This window comes from Ornithodoros turicata, chromosome 6 (genome assembly GCF_037126465.1).
Source record: "Ornithodoros turicata isolate Travis chromosome 6, ASM3712646v1, whole genome shotgun sequence".
In the NCBI taxonomy this organism is placed as follows: domain Eukaryota; kingdom Metazoa; phylum Arthropoda; class Arachnida; order Ixodida; family Argasidae; genus Ornithodoros; species Ornithodoros turicata.
The window spans coordinates 14866336-14890135 of NC_088206.1; the positions used below are offsets into that span (position 1 = coordinate 14866336).

The 23800-nt window shown below is 46.8% G+C and overlaps 1 protein-coding gene and 1 non-coding gene across 6 annotated transcripts in view; both read left to right on the top strand.

Moving 5' to 3' along the window:
• Positions 1–23569, top strand: part of LOC135399225 (sodium-dependent nutrient amino acid transporter 1-like) — a 53137-nt gene extending 29568 nt beyond the window's left edge. For 2 of the 5 annotated variants that reach the window (XM_064631014.1, XM_064631013.1), the window contains exons 2-16: positions 4375–4475; positions 9411–9675; positions 12282–12413; positions 12501–12709; positions 13441–13541; positions 13661–13793; positions 15332–15466; positions 17387–17490; positions 17561–17685; positions 18523–18641; positions 18757–18885; positions 19938–20037; positions 20109–20209; positions 21238–21411; positions 22402–23569. In XM_064631014.1, coding sequence (XP_064487084.1) covers positions 9531–9675; positions 12282–12413; positions 12501–12709; positions 13441–13541; positions 13661–13793; positions 15332–15466; positions 17387–17490; positions 17561–17685; positions 18523–18641; positions 18757–18885; positions 19938–20037; positions 20109–20209; positions 21238–21411; positions 22402–22590 — 1896 coding nt within the window. In that variant the 5' untranslated portion in view covers positions 4375–4475; positions 9411–9530 and the 3' untranslated portion in view covers positions 22591–23569. Of the gene's footprint in view, positions 1–4374; positions 4476–4806; positions 4922–9008; positions 9676–12281; positions 12414–12500; positions 12710–13440; positions 13542–13660; positions 13794–15331; positions 15467–17386; positions 17491–17560; positions 17686–18522; positions 18642–18756; positions 18886–19937; positions 20038–20108; positions 20210–21237; positions 21412–22401 lie in introns of those variants that run through there. The other 3 variants (XM_064631016.1, XM_064631017.1, XM_064631015.1) reach the window with 3 other exon arrangements.
• Trnak-uuu (transfer RNA lysine (anticodon UUU)) lies at positions 11883–11955 on the top strand. Its single transcript has one exon. It is a non-coding gene; the product is annotated as a tRNA-Lys (tRNA).
• Positions 23570–23800: the final 231 nt, after the last annotated feature.

The following is a 23800-nucleotide window of genomic DNA, read 5'->3' on the forward strand; positions in this document are numbered from 1 at the left end:
TACTGAACTTCGGCTTCTTTGGAACTATTCGGATAAATTCGGTTTGGTAGAGATATCGTTTGGAAATTCGAATCGAAGATACACGTATTCGCTCCCGTATTCGAATAATCCCAATATTAGCGATGTTTTTTTTTTAAGAAACGTTTTGTTTGCCCGGGTGTCCGCATGAAATTGAATGCATACTGCAATTGCGTTTTTATTTCATCTACGTGTTGCCTTCAGCATCAGTACGCGGAGACTGATTAAAAGGTACTCAGAAAGGATTTCTGTTTATAAAAAGTACTTACAAATTTGAAACTTAGTCACAATTGATACGTCGTCCCCTTCGGGAACCATATACACTTACCGCAGCGTTGTTTCCAGTGTTAGAAATATTTTTGGAAGTCCCCTTTAGAAACAGCGAAGAGTTCTCTCCTTTGAGACTGTGGCATACCTAGATGCCGGACAGCTGGTGGACAAACTGTTTGTTCTGTTCCTCTAGCTTTGCCCAGACTCAGGCTTTTCCCATTATGGAGCTCTCTCTCCTCACATTTCTTATTGCCGATTTTGAATGTTTTGCTCACAATTTCCCATAATTTTAGAGTCACCAGTGGGATCACCCTTTGTGACGTTTCCCCCCCTCCCCCAAAATCATAACGCATTTGAAAGGGAATTCGGGAGATTGAACCGAGACAGCTCTTTACTGTTTCAAAAAAAAAAAAATGAAGACATTTAAAGAAAATGTTTCGAAGAGTGGAAACAGCGTTGAACAAAGTGTGTAGTTTCCAAAGTGGGAGCACCTCGGTGGTTGTTATGTTTCTAATTTATAAGCATTTTCATGGTCCAAATATACATCCATTCTGGATACCTTTTGACCAGTCCTCAGAAAAAGTACAGAGTCAACACCACATTGTACCTGAATTCAGGGGCACCCCAGGTCCCAACCGGCGCCACCACCAGTTCACGCCCGGGTCCCAAATATTGGGGGCAGTCTGAATGGCAAAAGGGGGCGAATGCTTTATTGTTTTCGTCTTGTGTGGATTGAATGTATATTGCATTATTTGCATATGAATGTTTCAGTAAAAATAACAAAAACACACCACGCAGGCCCTATCTCTGACTGTATCACGGCATCCCAGAGACCCAGCTCTAAAACTTTTCCGCGAGACGATTGCCTTGACTATGCTGGCAATTTGATCGATTCAGGAAAATGGTTTATGGCATTTTATTCGCGTGCGGCACCTGAGATAACACGTTGACGCCACGCCTCCATGGGAATTTTGCGCCCCTTTCACAAATTCAGTGGGTCTACAGTAACCCCCCTTCCCGCCGCCCCTGCTCAAGAGATCGGCATTAATAATGAATGTTATAGACATGTGATCCTGACGAAGGAACTCCACTGACGCAGCTATCGCGTGACGGCGCAGACAACGGCAATAAGGGCAGCTCGTGGCTCCCGTTCAGGTATTTGCCTCCGCCAGCTAATTGTGCGGTCGCTCATTCGGGTCAACGAGTCGGCGAAATTAGACCTTGAGAATCGGGGTACGGCTGCAGGTCACTACAAAGAAACTATGCACTGTATATAAGGGTCGTTTATATACACTGCTGCAGGAGGGACTAATGCGAACGGTAATCGGGATTGATCCATAACCGATGATGGTGGTGATAGCGAAAAATCTGGACATGTGATGGTGATGTGATAAAGAAGAAAAAAACAGGGGGGATGTGAGTCACGAAGAAGTCGAACTGGCTACCCCAGGACGCTTACACATAAAAAATAACAAAAAGATGAACAAGTTAAAGCGATGGAATTCAACATGTAGTTCAAAAGTCCCAACTAAGCGAGTGTAAAATGTCGGAATTGGTGGTGGTGGTGATGGCGATACGGCTCGCCGTTGTCGGCCTCACACAAGTGGGCAACGTCACGACTTGTGCTCTGGGGAATGTGCGTCCTGGGCCGACTTCTAAGGGAACTGTGCCAACGTATGTCTGAAAGCGTCTGTGGAAAACCCAGGAAACGTCTCAGACAGCACAGCCGGCACCGGGATTCGAACCCGGGTACCTCCCAGTCGCGTCCCGCTGTCTCGAATCGCTGGAGGCACACTCAGCGTCAGACCAGCCAATCGAGAACGATTACGGTTATGTATGTAAGCGCGTGACTAGTAAGGTGTTAAAAGGATGACTCCCCTCCCCCGTGGAACATTGAAATAAACTGTTCCTTTTATTCAAGAACGGACATGTGGAGGTAGCTCGAATGGGCTTGAACGTAAGGTTTCAAAATTATGCTTTAACGTCAATTCATCAACAATAACAACTTTATTGTAAGGATGACGATTTCGGTGCCGGCGATATTCTATACTCCACTGCCGTGGAAATTGGGTGAAAATATAATTGTGGGCCTTACAGTGAGAACTAAAGTCAGTTGTTCAGGAAGTATAATAGCGCTTTTTCCTCGAAAGTACAACGTAATTTCGCAAAATATCGAAACCGAAATTAAAACTGCTGGCGGGCAGTCGTGCATTACCTATGGTGACGATGGCAAGTAATTAACCACCACGGACATATTACACAAAATGCAAATGTCCAAATAGGCGTATCCATCCCATTTTCAACATATCAACTGAGGGAGAAGGGAAGGTATGACGTTTGGCTCCGAAGTTCTGGTGACGTTCTGTTTTGCGGCACAGTGTCATTTCTTTCTTTTTTTTTTTCATTATGAAGACAACAACTCCATTCCGCCTACCGGCGGATCTCGTTTAGGTGTAGGAATCGCGACACGCTAAAGTTTCGGATATCCTTTTACGAATGGATGTGAACTTCCGGGAATCGACGATGTGCGGTTCAGTTCTCACGGGTCGAGGTGAAAATGAGAATGAAACACACACAAGGCACCATCATGAGCGAAGAGGCCTGTTTTGATGGGACTGTCCCCCCCCCCCCCAGGAGTCACGAAGGAAAGAAAGGGTTTAGACCGATGTGCGCGGGTCCCTGCAGTGCGACCTCGACGCGAAACACTTGAGACGTTCGTTTGGTTGAGCGATAGGGGAAGAAAAGGGATTGTCCCCAACAGCGGACATTCAGTTTTCATGGAAAGTGGTGACTTGGCCACAGTAACGGTCCGAGGAATGCCGCGAAGGTCTTCCGGAAAATGTGAGGGCGGGACACTCTGGCCTTCGTTTGGGTTAAAAGCAACTCGCCTGGGTTAGTGCAGGGCATTTCGTAGTCTTCTCCTTGTCCTGTTCGTTGATCGCCATCGACCAGTACAAACGATGCAAATGTGATTGCCTGCATGTCCTCACGGTACCTAAACGACGGTCGTAACAACGCGCGTTCACGTGGTACTTTCCGAATGTTGGGCGCTTTTCGTGGATCCTGGAAAGAAAGAACCAAGTAAGAGGTATTTGACTACGCACAATTGAATCCCCGAGTCTAGCACTCGGGATTGCTTTTTTTTTTAAATTTCGTGTTGGTAAATTCATAATGTAACATTAATTGTTCTCTTTAAGATTGATACTCAAAATAAACAAAATTAATCCCAGTTGATTGATTGATTAGGAGCAATGCAAAGATACTACGCTGACTTGTGCAAGTCCACTGCCAATCCCCACTCATCAACGTTCAAATGAAGTTCTTGTTGTTGTTATTGATGATACAAAAAAAAAAAAAAGAAATCAAAGAGACAACAACAACGACTTTATTTGAACGATGATGAGTGGTGATTTTCATCGCCAGGGGGGATACTTTACCCCATTGCTTGCTGTAATGTGGGGAAATGAAATTGATATTTTGAAATACACAATTAATCTTACTTGAGTGATTAATTGGGAGCTGTACAAAGATACTAGGATGACTTGCGCAAGCCAATGAAATCCACTTGCACCATTTTTTTTTTGTCTTTTTATCAGATTCGTTCGAGTTACATGAAACATCCTGTATGCACGAATGAGATCATTTCTACAACTCTGCTACACCCCCATTTTTATGTATTCTTCATGCGTTTCCCGCAAACGTCACGCTCGGCATTTTTTTCTGCGCATGTTTGGCATTGTTCCCCATCAATTCATCGGGCGCTCCGCGGTACGTCGACCGCAACGCGACACTTGCCCGACACCAAGGAACAATCCACGTCATAAAATATCAGTCGCACAAATACCATCCATCACACTGCGACTTTTTCTCCGAACGCTGCATAAGAGACGCGCGTTTCTTATGTATCTCACGTCTCCGCACATTTAAAAAAAAGAAAAAGAAGGGTACAAATTTTTGCTGGAGTGCTGGATTATAGAGTCGGTGGAAAAAGGCCAAGTTTTCTTTTCTGTGGTGCTAACTCCCAAGTGTAGTTGTTTTTCCGTTGCGCGTAGCATTCGTTGCATTCTTGGCTTTTCGTTGTTCCAGACGCGTGGTTGGCCAGGAAGGCGGCGGGACGTCCCCGTGCGGGAAGAGTTGAAATCTGTCTTCTGCACGTGGCGGAGAAGTTGCGCGGTGGAAGAGAAGAGGTAAGCGAACGGGTTCTTCTGGGAAACCTGTTTTTGCGGCCGATGTTTTCTGTATTTATCTCGTCTTGCGTCTTGGCCGTGGAAAGAGCAGCCCCAGACACTTATCGTTGTTGTTTTGCCGCGTGTGATATCCGCGTCATTCATTGACATGACACGTACACGGTGTCGTCTGTTTGGTACCCCATCCTTGCTTTTACACGGACGACAATCGCCACAATACAAGAGGTCGTAACTTTTCCGCTGCCACGCGAGGGCGATCGCTCAGCGTCGGGTCTTTTCCTGTAACAACGGGCAATATGCCGCGGCTCAGCCACAAGTGATTCAGTAGCAGACGACAAGGACGATGGTGTCGTCTGCTGTCCTTGTCGTCTGCTATGTGCGCAGTACTGTACTCTTGATATGCCGTTGCCATTCGAATGCTCAACACAAGACGGAACTTCCGATTCGTGAGCTATTTTTGTTTTCCGTTTTCTTCCACTAGGACGTGTCGTGGGGGAGTGGCTCGTGTGAAAAAAAAAACGGCATATGTCGTCTTCTTGTGCAATCGACCAAGGAAGGACGCAGCGCAATATTTGTCATCTTGTCGTTTTTCGTACAGGTCCCGACAAAAGTTTACGGAACACGCGAGCGGTGTATTTTGTCCTCGGTACGACACCCTAGCGGCAAGCGGAAGCTGCCGAAATCAGGCCAGTTCACTGCCTCAGAGGGGTGGACGACTGCACTCTTAGCGACACACAGCGGTAGTTTCGGTATGATTTCTGTTGTACGTGCCCGCAAAGTGAGTTGGATTTTACTGTTGTGCTCGCCAACAACACGTGATTCAACGATTGTTGAGACAGGAAGCTCACCGCTATCATCGTGATAACAAGGATGAATCATAGTGGCAACACTTTACCGTGTATTGCTTTTATTGGAAAGCCAGGATATGTAGACACGACAAAGAAAGGTATCTGGTAAAGAGTTGCCTTATTATGGACGACGCGTGACTAGAGTCACTAAATAAGCTACGCTTCAGAGTAGCGACACTGTGCCGCCATGTTGTTTCGGATGACCTCCAGCGCCATCCATTTAGCGCTCTTCGAAGTGTCGTCTTCTTCCACTGCTGAACTTCACCTTCATCTATTTCTACTGCCAAAATAGAGGTGGGGCTGGAGGTCATCCGAAACAACATGGCGGCTTAGTGTCGCTACTCTGAAGCGTAGCTTATTTAGTGACTCTACGCGTGACGAGCTGATAAACACTTGACGTTGACATTGATAATTGATTGATAAACAACTGACGTGAGTCACGAGTCGTTGACGAGCACAACAGTTTAATCCAACTCACTCCACGGGCACATACAACAGTAATCATACCGAAACTACCGCTGTGTGTCGCTAAGAGCGCTGTCGTCCACCCCTCTAAGGCAGTGAACTGGCCTGATTTCGCCAGCTTCCGCTAGCCGCCAGGGTGTCGTACCGAGAAGAAAATCCACCGCTCGCGTGTTCCGTAAACTTTTGTCGGGACCTGTACCGGTCTGTAAACATGTCAGCATTATATACGTCACAAGCTCTATAAACCAGGGGTGTAAGGAGAGGGGGCCGTGCCCCTACCTTGACAATTGTGTCCCTCAGGGTCACTTGTAAAAACTGCTCCCTCTGTATTCATAGGTCGTCATTTACACTAAAATGTCATAATATAAACCTCTGAACATCCGCAGCGTCCCTCTGCAGGAGCAGATGTGAGGGTGTTACCCTCTCCCCCTTTGGCGCATATTTTGCGCCCCTCCTCCCCTGAAAAAAGAAAAAAAAATCCTGCGCACGCGCATGCTATAAAGTACTCACTAAGAAAAGTAAATCGAGGAGCAATTGGAGCTTCTAGTCCCCTAGATAGTAATTGCTCCCTATTTTAGTCCCATGGTAATTTACTCCTCCCCACTGCAGATATTCCCTAAACGTCGCACATTTAGTAAATGTTACGGCAATGCATCTACAGTCGTGTTCAACCTAAGAAGGAAAACAAATGTAGTCCGTCAGCTCTCAAAATATTACTGCGCCGCTGATAGGATGGTTGGACGCAGAGAGGTCACGCTCTCTCCCTGCGCCACATAATGTAATCCATCATACTCACCCTGCTTCCGTATTGGCTGTTAAGACTGGCCACATGACACTACGCTGCAGCAGAAAGTGCGCTCCCCTACTGGTGGCGCATGGTGGCGCTGCAGTATTTTCCCTGCCGCGCTATTGCGTCTCCTTATCTCTAACGGCGTATGTAGTTGACTGGCTACGACTACAGGTAGTCTCCAAAAGGGCTAAAATTACTCTTATACCCCTGTTGCACTCATGCTCTCAACCACGGTTGATTCGAATAACAATAAAATGGAAAAGTAAAGGGAGTGCTGTGCTGCGCACATATATAGCAGAAGACACCATCGTCCTAGTCGTCTGCTATAGCGCAAGTTATTCCATAGGAGACGACACCATCGTTCTTGTCGTCTGCTACGAAATCACTCGTGGCCGAACCTAGGATATTGCACGTGGTTACACGAAAAGACCTGAGTGTAGATGCTATGGCCGGAGTAAACGAAAATACGTCACGCCGTGCAGCGGCAACGAATCACGAAATCACGTGCAGAAGTCAATGTTTCGAGCTAGAAGTTGCGCATGGGCCGTTTTTCGATTCAGACAAACGCAGACGACAGAACAGGAACAGCTGCTTTTCTGAGGTCGTGGTTACCGGCGTAGAAGGAACATTTACGTAAAACCGCAGTGCGTGACAGCACAAGGAATATCTTCTGTCACGGTCGTGCAGGAAGTAACGGTTCTTCATGGACGAAGTCCTTCCAGAAGGGTTGTTAACGTCTAGAATGTCGTGTCGGACACACTTCACAGCTGTAGACGTCGCAATCTCCAATTCGAAATTCTCTCTTTTCGGTAACAACGCAATTTTCTGCGTCATGCATGCGCAATGTGGAGGTCAGCCAAACACCCCGCAACCTGGACGCCGTCGGAGTGCGTCTTGCTACGGAGGCAATAACTTCGCGTAAGGACGATATACACTCAGTTGATCTTGCCTGTACAATTCCGATCACGCATACGTTTCATTCTCGTTTAGAATTCTCTAAAATTCATGACTTGAAAACCCGAGACGAGGTAGGGACAAAACAGACAAACACAAACACGGTCTCACGGTCTCATGGATCGTCACCACCAGCTCGCTTGCTAACTAACTTTCCTTTCGTTCTCTAAAATTATTCGAATGACTGCCTAGAAAGGAGTTATTACTTGAAGTATTGCAACTAATAACTGCTGTACAGACATTTCTCCTTTGGGCCTGGTCTATACGCTCTTTAAAGAGATCGTCGCCACATAACATGATTAAGGTCGACCATTGCACAGCATGTTATGGTTCCTCATTTGTGGAGAGCGCAGGGCGTACTCCCCTTTGTGACAATTAACGTAACTGCGAAAGCGTCACAAGACGGTGTTGTTGTTGTAGTTTGCCGTCGTTGACCTCGCAGCTGTGGGCACCGTTGTAACTGCTGTGCTAAGTGTAATTGCCAAGTGTGAGTGTCAAACGTATGCGTAAGTCAGCATAAGTGTCACAAAAATGCGCATGCCTCCCGTTTACAACAAATCAGGGGAAAGAACCATGTCGTTCGGGATGATGGCTGGCTCGCCAAGGGCGTGTTTTTTCAACACGCGCTCTTTTCATGCGATGATGATTGTTGGTTTTTTTTTTTCCGCAAAAGCAACACTCCTTCCATGTGTTGTGTGTGTTGTTGCGGTTCTCGTGTGAGTCAGCTCTCAAGGAAAGGAGAAGGACCCGAAACAAGAACGCTTGTTCTACATAGCTCGGATGAACAAAGGGGACGAGTTCCTTCGGCATCTCGCTTATATACGGACGAACAAGAAAACACCAACGTACAACTCATAGTTTACGTTGTGCCGTTCGAGCACGTTCGAGCAGTTGTCTCGTGAACGTTGGCCCCATCCTGTTCATCACTCCCGGGGCACTCGAGTCTCATGATCCAACTACGAACCACCAATCGGCTTGCAGTGGCTGCGTCCGTGCGAGGAAACTTCCCAATTGCAACAGCAGTGGCGTCACTAGGATATGCGTCACCCCCTCTCCCACAATAATGGATTCCTTTCCATACCAGCCGGTACACAATAAATAACAATATTGTAGCCGCTGTGCAGCAGTCACCACATGGCCATCGCCTGGCATCCAGCCAAGCGCACCGTGCTATCGTGTCTTGCATCGATTCCGTCTAGATCATTAAACCGTTTTTCATTGTAGAGCGCAGTTGTCCCCGCTAGCTGGCTCTACAATTTGGTGACCGGAACTGTTCTGGAACACCTTATTGAGGGCTTATTGTGCTGTCGTAAGTATACAGAATGAAGAAAGCAAAATAAGACAGCAGCAGCGACGTCATTTTTTACTTCTGCTCAAAAGCGACAATCCTGCACGCAGACATCTGTCCTGCAGCGTCTTCCGAAATGCACGTGCACGTACAGTATCATTATAGTATCATACCGCACGAAGAAAAAAAAATGTCATGCGCTCGCCGAGGGCTCCTCACGTTGCTTTTGACGTCATTGCGCCGCAGAGAACGGGAGACGGTACTGGTGAGGCGCGTCACCCCCTCAAGTCGCGTGACTTTGTGTGGACCGCACCCCTTGCACCCTTCTAGTGACGTCACTGCGTAACGGTGTTTAGCTTTCTTTTTTCTTTTAAGGCACCTTGCCGCACTTCTTGAAATGCCACGCCACAGTGAGGTACAAACGCTTCGGTTCTCGCTGGTGACACCATTTCTCTCGTGACACGATAGCTCAGCCATATCATTGCAGAAAGTGATGGCCTAGGCACAGTTCTTTCGCGAGAGGAACATGGGCAGGGCGTCCATGGATGATCATAGGAGTGGTTCGGTAACATCTAATGGTTTCATTTCAGCGTGCAGTGTGAACCTCTACAATAAACCTGTGCTGGACCTACTGCTTCTTTGAAGCGGAAGACGACTGAAGCGCACATCAATTAGCCGTTACCAGTGCAGTCGGTACAAAGTAAGGAAACATGTCGAAGCAAGCGTCGGAGGAGGCACCTGCTGGACGTGGCCAGTGGGGGAGAGGATTGGAGTTCTTCCTCTCCTGTGCTTCGATGTCTGTCGGTCTGGGAAATGTCTGGAGGTTTCCCAATGCTGCGTACGCCAATGGGGGAGGTAATATGATATCACTGCTCATGTTGTACACATTATGCGAAGTGTGGGGCAAATTTATGGCTCAAGTATGGGAGGGACTTTCCATAGATTGAGAAGTTACCCTTAAAAAAGAACTCGTTACGAGTTAAGTTACCGTGTGAAAAATGTAACTAAGTTAATAGCGAAGTTCTTCACCCTGAAATGTAACTCGCAGTTACTGAGTTACTTAAAAAAAAAGAACGAGTTACTTCCAAGTTACTTCGGACACAAAATAGCATTACGCAGGTGCAGCGCGCGTGAGCAGTTGAGTTAGACCTCGAGTTGCCTGCGGAGAAGTGTAACACGCTTAGGTCGTTTCCCTTTATGTCCAACATTAGACCTCTCCCTGTTCGTAAACAAATGACCTCATAGTGTTCGACAGCTCCACAAATTTGGTATGAGTTGAACTACACTATTAAAAATGAACTTCACCATTTTTGTGACACTTATGCTGTTCATAATAGTAGTCACAAAAAATGCGTACGCCTCCCGTTTTCAACAAATCGGGGCAGATAACGATATCATTCGAGATCATGGTTGGCTAGGAGCGTGCTATACGGTGAAGTTCATTTTTAAGAGTGTACGCTCGAAGCTAGAGGTGAACAAGGTCGCGCCAGAAAGCCACGGTCTCGAGGGGACTACGATGGTCACTGAAAGGGTGATGGTGGTGGTGGTGATGTCGAAAACCCCTCGCCGTATTTGGCCTCGCACACTGAAAGGGACGCGTCCTTCGGTCCTACTTTTCTTACAATAGGAGGCAGCGAACAATTGCCCGTTTGTGGAACCCAGCACTCTCCTTCCGATTTGTTTCGGTTTCAGTCTGTCGGCTAACGTCTTGATGACGTTTCCCTGGTAGAAGACTATTCGAACGTTATGCATCTTACTCCTTCTGGGCGTAAAATGCTTCAGCTTCATTTCCATAGCAGCTGTTCTTACTTCCTGAATAAAATACTGTCATTGATTGGATGTCACGTTTTATGACAAAAACAAAAAAAAAAAAAAAGAAAAGAAAAAGAAAGAAATGCCATGAAGGAACCGGAGGGAAACCAAGAAAATATGTGGACGTGAGGGAAAAGCGAATTAAAAGTAACTTGGAACTTAACTTAACTTACTTTGGCAAAGTTACCTGAAAAAGAAACGAGTTCCTCTGAAAGTTACCCCGGCGCAAAAGTACCGAGTTAAGTTACAAGTTACCAAAAAAAGGAACTTAGTTACAGTAACGAGTTACCTCGAACTCTGGGACTTTCAAAAAAGGAACAAAGACGTCGACAACGATGCTGTTAAATGCGACGAATTGTTGAATACAATGGTGTCTTGGGTGTGACTTTGTAGTAGGTGTTAAGATGGTCCACGAGGTCGGGGCTCTCACGTACAGCTGTGGCCACACAGAGCACGATGCGCTCAGTGGCCATTGTTCACCGGTCCAACATTTGTTGGACATGGCCCTGTTATTTTATTGTCTTCTTGTTTACCTTGTAGTTTCTAAGAAGCCTTCTTCCACAAACGGATAACAATGAGAAAGAAAACTAAGGGCAGTTTGGCAGTAGTGACGCCCCCCTGCGGCAACATCCGTCACAACTGATGACCATTCAGCCAGTCAGACGGTCCATACCTTCCATCTGATAGAACACTAGGAAAACTTATTGAAAATTATGAAGGGAAGTGCCTCAGGACGAGAGCCGCCGATATTTCGAACAGAGAGAGTTCTTCTTTGGGGCCGAGAAAGAGAGGACGGTGTGCTTACCTCCTGAGGCCTCTTGAGGCTCTGTTCGAAATATCGGCGACTCTCGTCCTGAGGCACTTCCCTTCATACTTCCTTACCGGTTCGCTGGATTTCTACTCTTATTGAAAATTATGTAGTTACATTCGACCGAGACTGGAAGGTGATGCGGGTCCGAATCCCGTCGCCGACTGTGCTGTCTAAGGTTTTCCCTGGGTTTACCGGCAGACTTTTCGGACGAATGTCGGCACAGTTCCTCCTGAAGTCGGCCCAGGACACACACTAATCCCCCCCCCCCCCACACACACACTCCTTCCTGCTGTCATCTCGCCACCTTTCCAAGTGTGCGCGCCGCTCATATCATAATTGCTTCGAGGCGCTAACACAGAATGAAAAACAAAAGAACAAAAGAAAACTACATTCAAAGTGCTCAGGGAATATGATTCTTTTATGTTTCATTTTTCCCAGTGCCCGGATAGCTCAGTCGGTAGAGCGTTAGGCTTTTAACCTAACGGTCCGGGGTTCGAGTCCCCGTTCGGGCGCGCTTATTCTTTTCGTTTTTTTTTTTTCAGAAAAGCTGGGTCCTCGTTGCTTTCATGTCGGTCTGCCTGTCTCCTCTGCACAGATATCCCGTTATAACAATGGATTCCTCTAAAGAATGTGATGAAGGTTAACTAACATACGCATCGAGTGCTCAGAAGCAGCTGGCAGCACTGAGCAGCCAACTGCTCCGTTCTTTCTCTCTCTCTCTTTTCGAAGCGAAGATCGCGTGTTGTTTTTACGTCTCTCGGTTGTACAAGTAATAAGCGAAGTTAACTCATCTTGCTCCCAGGACATCCCATGGTAACTCATTTTGCTTTCTTTACAGGAGCCTTTTTGATTCCTTACCTTATACTTCTGGTCGTGATTGGACGCCCCTTGTATTACATGGAAATGGTCCTCGGTCAATTCAGCGGCCTAGGACCCGTGAAAGTATGGAAAGCAGTGCCAGCTATGCGAGGTACGTCGTACAAGAACGCGACGGACCAATCCTTAGCTCGCAGTTGTTCAAAGAGTCATTAAAGATCCGGAACATTGCGTTTTGCAGGTTTGGGCTATGCACAGTTGTTTTCCAGCGCCTACGTAGCTATCTTTTACAATTTCTTGATTGCCATCGCTGTTCGCTACCTCGTGGCTTCTATGTCTTCCACTCTTCCGTGGACGCAATGTCAAGACAGCTGGTTTCAAGGCACGCAACCTCCTTTGTCGTGCGACAGCTTCAATATCTTCGGACAAAATTCTAGCAACACATTTTTGGTGAGTATTTTTGCAGGGTCAAAAGAACTTGGAGACCTTCCCGATTGGATTAGACTGGGCAGACGCTTTCCTAATCGACGCCGCGTTCACCAGCTTATAGTTCTGGTTCTGATGTTGCCCTGGTTCGGTTGCGGTCCCTGTTGCACACAGGGATATTCCGAATTCCACCGCCTATTTTTTTTTTTTTTCGGTATAGACAGTGTGCTTGCTTGAGACCTTCGCTTTTCTTTATTGCCTTCGGTTATCTTAACTGCGGAAAGAGCTAGAACAGTTTTTCTTAAGTCATTTGATGCAAGAGTTTCGCGGTCAATCTCTTTTCAAGCACGCAACGTAATGCAGTATTGCAAAGATAACACAAAGGCTGTCTGAATAGCAGACGAGGACTTCGCTTTATGCACCCGAGCAACATACCGGAGGTAACATTACACTAGATGACTTCTTGCCGGTGATGGTACGCAGAGGGCTCTTCTGGGAAACGGTGTTGTCAATGAAAAAAGAAAAAGAGAACATCACGCGTTTCTTCGGAATGGCTCCCATTACAGAACTTCGTTGTCTAGGCTTACGGACCACGGAGACCTTGACGTCAGCGCAATTTTGCTTTCAAGTATACAGCAAACGCACACAACTGATACGCATAAACACACAGTGTCGTGCTTTGAATTCCAAACAAAGCCACCGTATACAGCACAGTTTGTTTTTGATTGCGCTAATGATATCGCTTTTCCTTTCAGAGTAACGCTACCGAATCTCCGTATAACGATACACTGTTGAGCCACGTGTCGAACGTGACTGATCCTCAGAAGCGAGTCTCCGTGCCGGAGCTTTACTGGAAGTGAGTGCTTTGGTCAATCTCTTCCAAGAACGCTTTCTATCGAATAATCTTCGTTGCACTTTGGAACAGATGAGACGATACGTAGTAATCCTTTCTGCGTACTTGATGTCCATTTCCAGGTACCGTATCGCGCACCAGTCCGAAGGCCTTTGGGACATCCAGTGGATGAGCTGGGAGTTGTCCTTGTGCCTGTTTTTCGTCTGGGCCTTTGTGGCCCTGAGTTTACTCAAGGGCATCGAGACATTAGGAAAGGTGACGAGGACTTTTCTATTATGGCACACTGTATAGAGTTTATTCACTGATGTCACCCATCTATAGTCGGCAATCTAGTCAGTCAGCTCTCAAAATATTACTGCGCCGCAGATAGGATGGCTGGACGCAGAGAGGTTACGCTCTCTCCCTGCGCCACATAATGTAATCCATTATCCTTACTCTACTTCCCTATTGGCTGTTAAGACTGGCCGCATGACACTACGCTGCAGCAAAAAGTGCTTTCCCCCATTGATGACGCACGGTGTCGCTGCGGTATTACTCCTAGCGCGCTATTGCGTCTCCCTATCTCCAACGGCGTATGTAGCTGACGGACTACATTTCTTTGGCCTTCTTAAGTTGAAAGGGCACGAGCTTCGAAAATGCGAAATCGCCGCCATAATTCAAGAGAAGTTTGGTTTCGGTATTCGTTCGCTGCCATCAGCGATTTAAAATGTTATCAAGGTTGAACACATGAAAATTACTAGGATATGGGTGCACGTAACGTTCACATAATGTGAGAAATTAGAAACAGCGTATGAACGGTGAATGCGATCCGGACGCAAGTCACGTCGGTCAAAACCGTCGGACCTACGTCACGGTGGAAAATCTGCTAACGACGGTAGTGCCCCCCGGCGAGTGACGTCATGTGAACAAATCCGATTGCATCCCATTGCAAATTTTGAGTTCTTGGTGGAGAATGGTTCTCAAGACTGACTTTTATGTGAAACCTGTAAGATTTTTGCTACATTGCATTTCATGCGGGCGCAGTTCACTTCACCAACTTCACTTTAACGTAACACGCTGAAGACCAACCATCGCACAGAATGATACCGTTATTGCTCGCGATTTGTGGAAAGCACAGTGCGAACGCCATTTTGTGGCCATCAGCATGGCTTCGTAAGTATCACAAAGAGGCGTACGCCTTCCGTTTACGACATATCAGGGGAAAGCACGTGTCATTCGGGATGAAGGGTCTGCTACGAGCGTGTTCTGCGGTGATGTAATGACAGCGGTCGAGTCGCAGCATTTGCTTCTTGTATGCTACGACAGTTTGCCCCTGCGCAGCGGATAGAGTAAATCTTGGAGAAACCACATGGCGAAGTATCTGTCCAATCACAAGGCAGCAATAAGGGGGTATTCGTAGATCGGCATGGGATCCACAGGAGAAACCACGTGCACCTCGATCTTGAAATGTCACTCCGATATTTGGGAGAGGGACCAATGAGGTCGCTCCACGGGCAATAGGGGAGAGAGGAAAACTGGGGAGCTGCGCAGACTGCGTGGTTTTTGTTCGTTTGTTTGTTAATATCTCTGGTAGTCAATGCTCCGCGTGGTGAATGCATTAGTTTTGCATTGAAGATGCTTACAGAGGTTTTGTGGTGTGCCTTTAAAACCAAAACGTATCTGGAAGACGTGTGCACGGGGCAGCACTTCCGGTAGAGTCATATTCTATCTGCTGCATAAGACCAACTGTGAACAAATTCTCGTGAACTACTCAAGAAGAATTTTAATTAATAAATGTGAATGGCCTTTCGCAGGTTGCATACTTCACGGCTATCTTCCCATATGTCGTTCTCATCTCACTTCTCATCATCGCCTGTCTCCAAGAGGGAGCCTTCGAAGGCATCAAGAGGTTCTTCACTCCGGAATGGCATAAATTATACGACATACAGGTTCGAGCATTCCCATTCACAGTTGGTTTCGGTGTGGTTTCAATGGGTGTTGGCGTGTCTTCTGTACATCACTCAAGTTGCTGTTTCCTTATCGCATTGTGGTTGGTGTTCTTGTAATATGCTCAGAACTAGGCTGCTTACATTCTATCTCGAATGCAGTTTTTTTAGTACATCAGAAGGTATTCATCTTACTCAGTGGCGTAGCGGGGGGGGGGGGGGGCAGGGGCGGTCGCCCCGGGCGCAAGATATTTGGGGGCGCAAATTATCGACAGGAAGAAAAAAAAAGTTACAGAAATAATTACAGTGAGTTTGTTTATCACTTAAAAAAGTCTATTTTGTTTTAAACATTGGGCGCTGTTGGGACGATCTTCTGAGCGCCTCAAAGACGGGGGCGACTGAAGCGAGGTTCGATATACCATGCCGGTGTAAAATTGCATCCTGTGTGCTCCGGCATGTGCGTTGAGACAGCAGCCCATGTTCTCAAAGTGAAGCAACCGAAGCCTAAAGTCCACGAAGCGCTTGTTCGGCTGTCTGACGACCAACACCAACTTTATTTCCGTGCTGTCATACTTGACCCGCGACGTCCGGTGTGAGCTATGTTATTATTCCGCGTTTTCGGTTTTAACCGAAAAACACCGAATACAGAGGGACATTCCAGGAACGATGACAGAGATAAATTGCTGCACATGCCCAGCAAGTTGTTGATGCATATCAGAAAACCATACAGAAATACGATGGTTGTGAAAAATGTTCGTTTACTTTTTCGTTAGCCGTAAAACGCCACCGCAGCGAACAACGCCATTTGATTGAGCGTCGTGCGGAAATTATATTGTGCTTGATATATATTATATTATTATAATATATATTTCTATTCGCCGATAACTGTCGGGTAAACCATGTACACGCCAGGAAAAAACATCGAAAAACGCCGATTTCCTGGAAGATGAATAAACTCCGAAAAACATACGCCGAATCCGCCCAAAAATTAAAAACGGAAAACGCGGAACCCTAGATGGTCTTTGTACTTGGCGAGAGCAATGCAGGATCCAGCCCGCTCGAACGCAAACTACAGAAACGAACTATGCACTCGATTGCGAGCGAAGGTGGCAGCTGAAACAAATTTATTGGTTGAAAACGTGAGCTTCTGCGTGAACCTTCGTGCTTTTCGTGATCTTTTTGACTGCTGGATCACGGCTCCAGAATACAGAACTCGGACCGTCTATTTGGTGGCGCGATAGTCGATTCAGCCCCGGACGCTGGGAACCCACGCTCCGCCGCTGATCTTACTTAAAACGCCTTTTCAAAGCATCTCGTACAACGACGTCTTCTACAATTGTTTCAATACGTGTGGTGATTATAGTTGCAAAATTAGTAAGTATACAGGTATAGGTAAGTGGGGGTATCTAATGAGAAATAGAAAAACAAAGAAACACGTACATTTTGACAATTTTTTTCGCCTCTTTCTTCTTTATTTCTCAAATCGCTGCAAAGGATTAAACAAGCAGGCATGCAGTTTACACACACACACGAAGAAAGAGAAAATAGAGGGAGTCATACAGCACGGAAATATTGCAAGTCATGTCCCAGTATTAAATTAGAACATAGAGGAGCGGAGAAAAAGAAAGAAAATTGTCCCGGAAAAGATGGTCTCGGAAAAATGGTTCCGGCTAGCATGGGCAGAAAAACGCAGCGTAAAAGGCACCATCGTCTTGCACGGCACCATTTTATTCCTCGTTTGACTGCCGGGACGATTTTTTTTTTTCGGGGCCATTCTTTCTGGGATGTTTTTTGCGGAACCCCCATTGGAGAATGTCAAAGCACCCGGGCTTTACTCGCGCCTTTCTGAGTGCCGGGGGCACTGTTGTTGAAGACGGACATGTCCTGATATCGCTGCCCCTTCAAATCGTACAACAAATGCAGGTTTGGTACAAGGCATGCGAACAGTCGTTCTTCTCCTTAGGAGTCGGCTATGGATCGCTCATCATGTATTCAAGCTACAACGGCTTCCGGAACAACGTTTACAGGTACGTTGTGTCGGGAAGGAGTCAATGGGCTGTCCTAACTGGAACCTCGTCTCATTGTTTCTTCTAACAGGGATGCTATCCTGTTGAGTGTTCTGGATACATTCACTAGTATCCTGGCTGGCTGCGTCGTATTCTCTGTACTTGGAAGCCTCTCTACCAAGTTGGGTGTAGCTTTCGAGGACGTCATCGGTGCTGGTAAGAGATTTTCTAATCTGTACCGTAATTCCGTAAGCGGTAACAGAATAATGTGTCGCATCATGGAGCTACCGCGGAAGAGAGCAAATGAAAGGGCCTATAGTCAGATGATGAAATGTCCATCAAAGATGAATGGATGTCGTATCAAGTTTTTATGCACACACAAACACAAAATTACGTTGAAGGGACTATGAAATTTTCCGAACACCTCAAGAATTTTCGTAATTGAGGTACGCCATTTTTAAACCACGCCCTGTTAAAATCGGCTCCGGAGCTCTCCTCCACTTTCCTCCTCTCCCACTTCTCTGGTCCAAGGGGCCTGCTTACGTTGGTCTGCACACGACCGGCAGAAAGGAGCTTCTCCGGTTTTCTTCGTTGCAGGCGTGACATGGGCGTACCTTGCCGGGAACGGTGACGTCATGGGTGACGTGCCGGGCACACTGCCAAGTTTCTTAGCACGGCCCTCCTACTGCCACTCAAAGTAGCACGGCAGAAGACGCAGCATCTTCGCTGCTTGGCTTAAATTCTGTCATTAGAAAATCGTTCGCTTGCGGAAGGTAAAAATTCGGTTACGTGCTACGAAACGTCTATTGTGTCACATAAAAACAAGAAAAAGCGTTTTGTTAAACAACAGCCGCGTACTGCGCTTGAATTTCTGTAAAGTGAACTAGATGAAACCCATTATCAAGCTATAGCCTATGCATGCCCAATGCAACAGTCTATGTCGTTCTTGCTGTGCTTTGTTACCGCCACCTTCAACTGTGTTGTTCGCAGTGAGGACTCATTGTACGTAACAAGTTTATACGTTCAACAAGTTTATACGCAATGCGTTCGCAGGAGGAACAGACTTGGCATATATCGTCTACCCGGAAGCGCTTGCCAACATCGAATTCGTTCCTCAGCTCTGGTCGGTTCTGTTCTTCTTTATGCTGTTCACCTTGGGCATCGGTAGTTCAGTACGTGCCATTTCCTGCTTTTGTGAAAAAGAAAAATATTAAAAACAAAGCTGTCACACGTCGAGAACAGCAGTATGCACTTCGTAGGCCCTGATGAGATTGGTTTCCTTCGCAGGTTGCTATCGTGGAAACCATTTTGACTACGATCCGAGACCAGTTCCCACAACTGCAGGAGCGGAAATGGATGCTCGTCATACCATGCACTACATTCCTTTTCTTGTGTGGGCTTAGTCTTACCACAGATGTAAGTACTTCAAAGTGTTCTTCTGGAAACTTTTGAATAGGTGGACTCGCGACTCGGCACTTCCTGGAGAACGGTGCATTAAATGTTTAAAACAGCAAAATAATTACAAACAGTCTCCGGCCACAATTTACGGACGGTCGTCTTGGCGACGTTTCGTCAGCACCATGTTTTTTCGCCAGGCAGGGCCGGCGATAGGGGTGTAGGCAAAGGCACATCGCGCTGTTTCGTACGATTAAGTGCATACTTCGCCAGGTCATAGTCGCCAGTCGCATAGTCGCCAGGGTCTATTTCATTACGCTTTTTAAGAACGTCTGTCGAGAGAACACAGTGCCCGTGTGTGTCCTTTGATTCACGTCACCGCTCTCACTATAGTATGTCGAGATAGTTTTAGAGTTACGGGGCTTAGCGCAACAACTAGCGCTCTGCAAGCGCTATAACGCACGCAGCGGCATCTCCTTCGCGCACTGTTCGGAGAAAAGCGGTGCACTAGCGATTGCAAGCTAACAAACAATACTTACAAAAGAAAAACAAGTCACTAAATAAAATCGCCTTTTGCAAACATATTGCGTCGTTAGTAGTAAATTCTCGTTAGTAGTAAATTTATAAAGTAAAGTTAAAAGTTAGTAGTATTTTGCATCATAGAACAAAACCCTGTTGTGTCGTTGTTGTTGCCAATGTTTTCGGCAGATTACAGACGACACGGTCACGCGAATTCTCGCTCTCCACGACATCGACACAAGCCAGCTTTGGGGCTCCACGCAGTTTTCGAAAAGTGGGAAGTCCCGTCAGTGGTTATGATCAATGTGGACGTTGAAGGCCTTTTTGAAGTGCCTTCCACCGTTTACGTTCACAGAGTAACGTACGTTGCCCATGATTGATGGCAAACAACCAACAACAACCGGAACACGCCCTTCCAGGGACGCAGAAGGACACTCGCTTCGCGAATAGCTTCGCCGAAGCACTTTGCTGAAGGACTTGCTCGGAATATTTCTCCATGTGAGATATTAGCGCTAGGGCGCCTTTTAAGAATACCAAACATTCCACATGTGCAGGCCGGGCAGTACATCATGAGACTCCTGGACAACTACGGCGTCGGCACGGCAGTCTTCTTGTACGCCATCTTAGAAAGCATCTCTATCATGTGGGTTTACGGTAGGTCCTGTGCCGTGGTTCAACGGCGAATGGCGGTCGTAACCCGTTTGTCCTTTCTTTTCTATTTCTAGGGCACAGAAGTTTCTGCCAAGACATCGAGTTCATGCTGGGAATGACTGTCGGTGTCTTCTGGAAAGTGACCTGGGCTTTCACGGCTCCCATCTTGCTTATTGTAAGGGCCGTTTGTTTTACTGCTTGCCATTTATTTTCACAAAAAACGTACGTACTCTGCATTCATGGGTTCTTAGCTGCTAGCTAAAGACAACGGTTAAAGGGACACTAAAGTGCGAAACTTTCTCTTCGTGAAATCAAAGATGTCATGTACTGAATTTTCTTTTCGCTTCCATACTGTATGCAGGAAACTAGTTTTTTAATATGTTTCTTGCGGAAGATTTGGTTGCAATGAGAATATAACTGAGATGTATCCGGGACGGGCGAGGTTGTTACGGGCTACCCTTTGTACTCACAGTCTGTCAAAACATGCTCTCTCTCCTTTGTTATAGCGCTCTCTTACTGGGTGTTAGCTTTTCCCGGTTGCGATTCGACTGTGCATTTCGCATCTCTCTCATGACCGCGACGTTGTCGTGACGTCGAAATCTCGGCCAATCGCGACACGCAGTGGCGACATTTCGCACGTATTTTTTAATGTGATGTTGTAACTCTAAGCGTCGTCTGCTGCCAGAGACTGTTAGAAGGCATTGCAAACTCTCTCTCTCTCTCTCCTCATTTCTTCCTTTCTGTGGTTTTACAATTGCTGCTGTAACGCATATAGTAAGAGCATAACAAAGAGCTTTGATACCGTACCGATATAGTACTGAGGGACAAGAGCGTGGCCAGAAAAATATTCCGGGAGGGGTTCTATGGGGGCTTTACATGGGAGAGGAGGATTTCCCCTCGTTTCCCTCTTCCAAAGGCACTACCAAATGTACCATTTCGGGGGGTTGAACACCCAGACCCCCCCTGGCTACGCAGGGATAAAGCTTTCACGTAACTCAGCTTCGGTCTTTCTCAGCTTTCCTCTTCAGAGCTGCCTTGAGCTTACCCAGCTCGCCGTTAGAGGCTTCTACACATTTAACATCACGTAACCTCCGAAATTACATCTTCTATACGTGCGATATTTGACGCTCTAATTATGTGGATAACACGACGGCCAGATTGTAGATCCTGTTGACATCTGCGGACGCCTTCTATTCGCTGCAGGGCATATTCTTGTACGGCAACGTACTTCTCTTCCTGGATGGAGGTGGATCAGGAAAGGGCATTCCGTGGTGGGGAAACCTCATTGGTTGGATGCTCGCTGTCGTCTGCCTTATCCAGATACCCGTGTGGATGATGGTGGTTGTCCGGAAGACGAAAGGAAGCTCCTTACTAGAGGTGAAAGCCATTTCTTTCGCAAATCGGTCGTTACGTACACTTTAAAAAATGCCCTCACCGACTTCATTGTTGAACATTCCATACCATTTGCAAATCAGATGCCATGCGAATGCCTCAGCGAGTCTGTCGACGTGTTTTTATGATTTACACGTAAGTGGCATAAATGGATGACCATCTGTTTACAAACATGTGACGTCATAACACTGGCATGATGGGCACAACGCGAAACGTTATCAAAATATGCATGCTACGTCCGCGAAAACAACGAACAGGGACCTGTTTTCTGTGTTCTTGGACACATTATCACATTGTTGTTAAGATTTTTTTGTATGTGTGTGTAAGGCCGGCAACGGCTCCAATACCAAAGATATGGTGCTTGTGCAGTACGCAGGGCTCCTGCTAGCCTTGTATACAGCAGGACAGTAGCTTTATCTTGGTGATGACGATTTGGGTGTTTCATTGTCACGGGCGATACTTTACCCAAATGCTAGCAGTAATTTGGTGAGGACTTGGGCCCTCACACAGTGAGGACGTCGACGCGTCGTTGGGCTGGACTTGACCACGGACCACGGGCGCCGCCAGGATTTTTTCCGGGGGGGGGGGGGGGGCAGGACAGAATGTTTGGAGTGGTGGTGCGTCAACCGCGCCCGCGACTACATTGTCTCGGCTCAGGAACCCTACGTTTCTGAGCGTACCAATATCTTGGCATACCTCAACAAATCAGTAACAGAACTTGCATAGCTCAACATTTTATTTCTTACAACGCCTGTCATACATCATACATGCACGCGGGAGATGATGCAGGACCCAAAGACCGTCATGGCAGCAAGTTTATAAACCATTGCTCTAGTTCTTTTCTTGCGAATCATCGAGTGAGAAGGACGCAGATTAAGGAGGCACACCCTGTTTTAATACTATTTAGGCAATAAGAGTTGCTCAAACGGTTATCACTCCACCTCACTAAACGAGTTCTGCTCTATTCTTCCATAGCGGTTGCGACAGTCCTTTAGGCCTGCCATGGACTGGGGACCCCGGGATCTAGAGACGCGACAACAGTGGAAGGCCATGAAGGATGGCCTGGAGGACAAGGGCAAACCACCACCACCGTACGCCATAGCAGTATCCTCAAATGGACGGAGCAACCCCGCCTTCGAAATGGCAGAAAGGACTTCGCTTTAGTAGGAAAAACGATAGCGTGTATTTTTATGTGAATCGGCGAAGGATGTTGTCCCTTGGACCCAATGCGTGGACCTACCATACGCGGGCACACATCATGGCGCCGGTAGTGGAAAGACAACAACATGCAGGCATTACTGTGGACGAAAGAAGAAAGTCACTGAAAAGGTTAGCCAGCTGTAGGACTGGAACCCACATCTTCTGGATTACCGCTTCAGGGCTCTTACCAATTGAGCTAAGCTAACACGCTGAACATCAATTCGCTTCATTACTGTGGACGTTCGTGCATCGTGGACGCCAACAGTAGATAGGAGTACTGGGCATGATCATCATCAGTAATGCAAGGGCACACAGGAACCTCACAAAGAAACCTGTTCTACAGTGAAATAGTTCGTGGGCAAGATATGTCTCCCATAGTGAAACCTGAGTCGGCACGACTGCGCAGGCTGTAGAACCGCGGTACACAGGTTCCTGTGACTTTTGTTCTATGTGTTGTTGTCTGTGTGTGTTCTCTTGATGTATGTGTGTTTGTGCTGTCTCGGAATGTGCACGTGTTGCTTCCCACGATGGCCACTACTGCAGCGCATTTCGCCATTGTAGTGAACGAACGCCTTTGAACGCATCAGTGTCCAACGACGCACAAAATAGAATCTCACTTCCGACGTCCGAACAAGAATCTCAATTTGACTCCAGGAGCAACAAAAGTGCAACCTGGAGCAAAGTAACTAGTTTCTTTCGCTGTCTCTCGCTCTCGTTGCGTTGAGACGTGAATCATCCTGGCAAAAGTTCCTTTTTGTGGAATCACATGGTTCATCCTAAGTTCATCCTGCGTCCAATCACAGCCTGCCCCTGCAGGTACTTTCCTTCAGGCAGGGTTCCCATAGAAGACGTAGGATCCACAGAAGACACAGAGAAGATGTGCTTGAGCACTTTTTGTAACTAAGTATTTATAAGTGAATTTTAAGTAAATAAGTAATTTTTATATGTGGATGCTTTGCAAGTTTCGTCGAGCATGAAACAAAGAATTGTTAGAAGGTGTTTTGGGATATCCAACGTGCTGTTCGTTGGGTCCGGCTTTGTATACAGCGTGTTACATACACTATATGTATACCTAAGGACAACTGAGCACATGTGGCCACAGAAACTGAGGTATATGTCGTGACATCTGGACTTCACTTGATCTGCGCCTTTTGGGTTGAGCAAGACCATACCC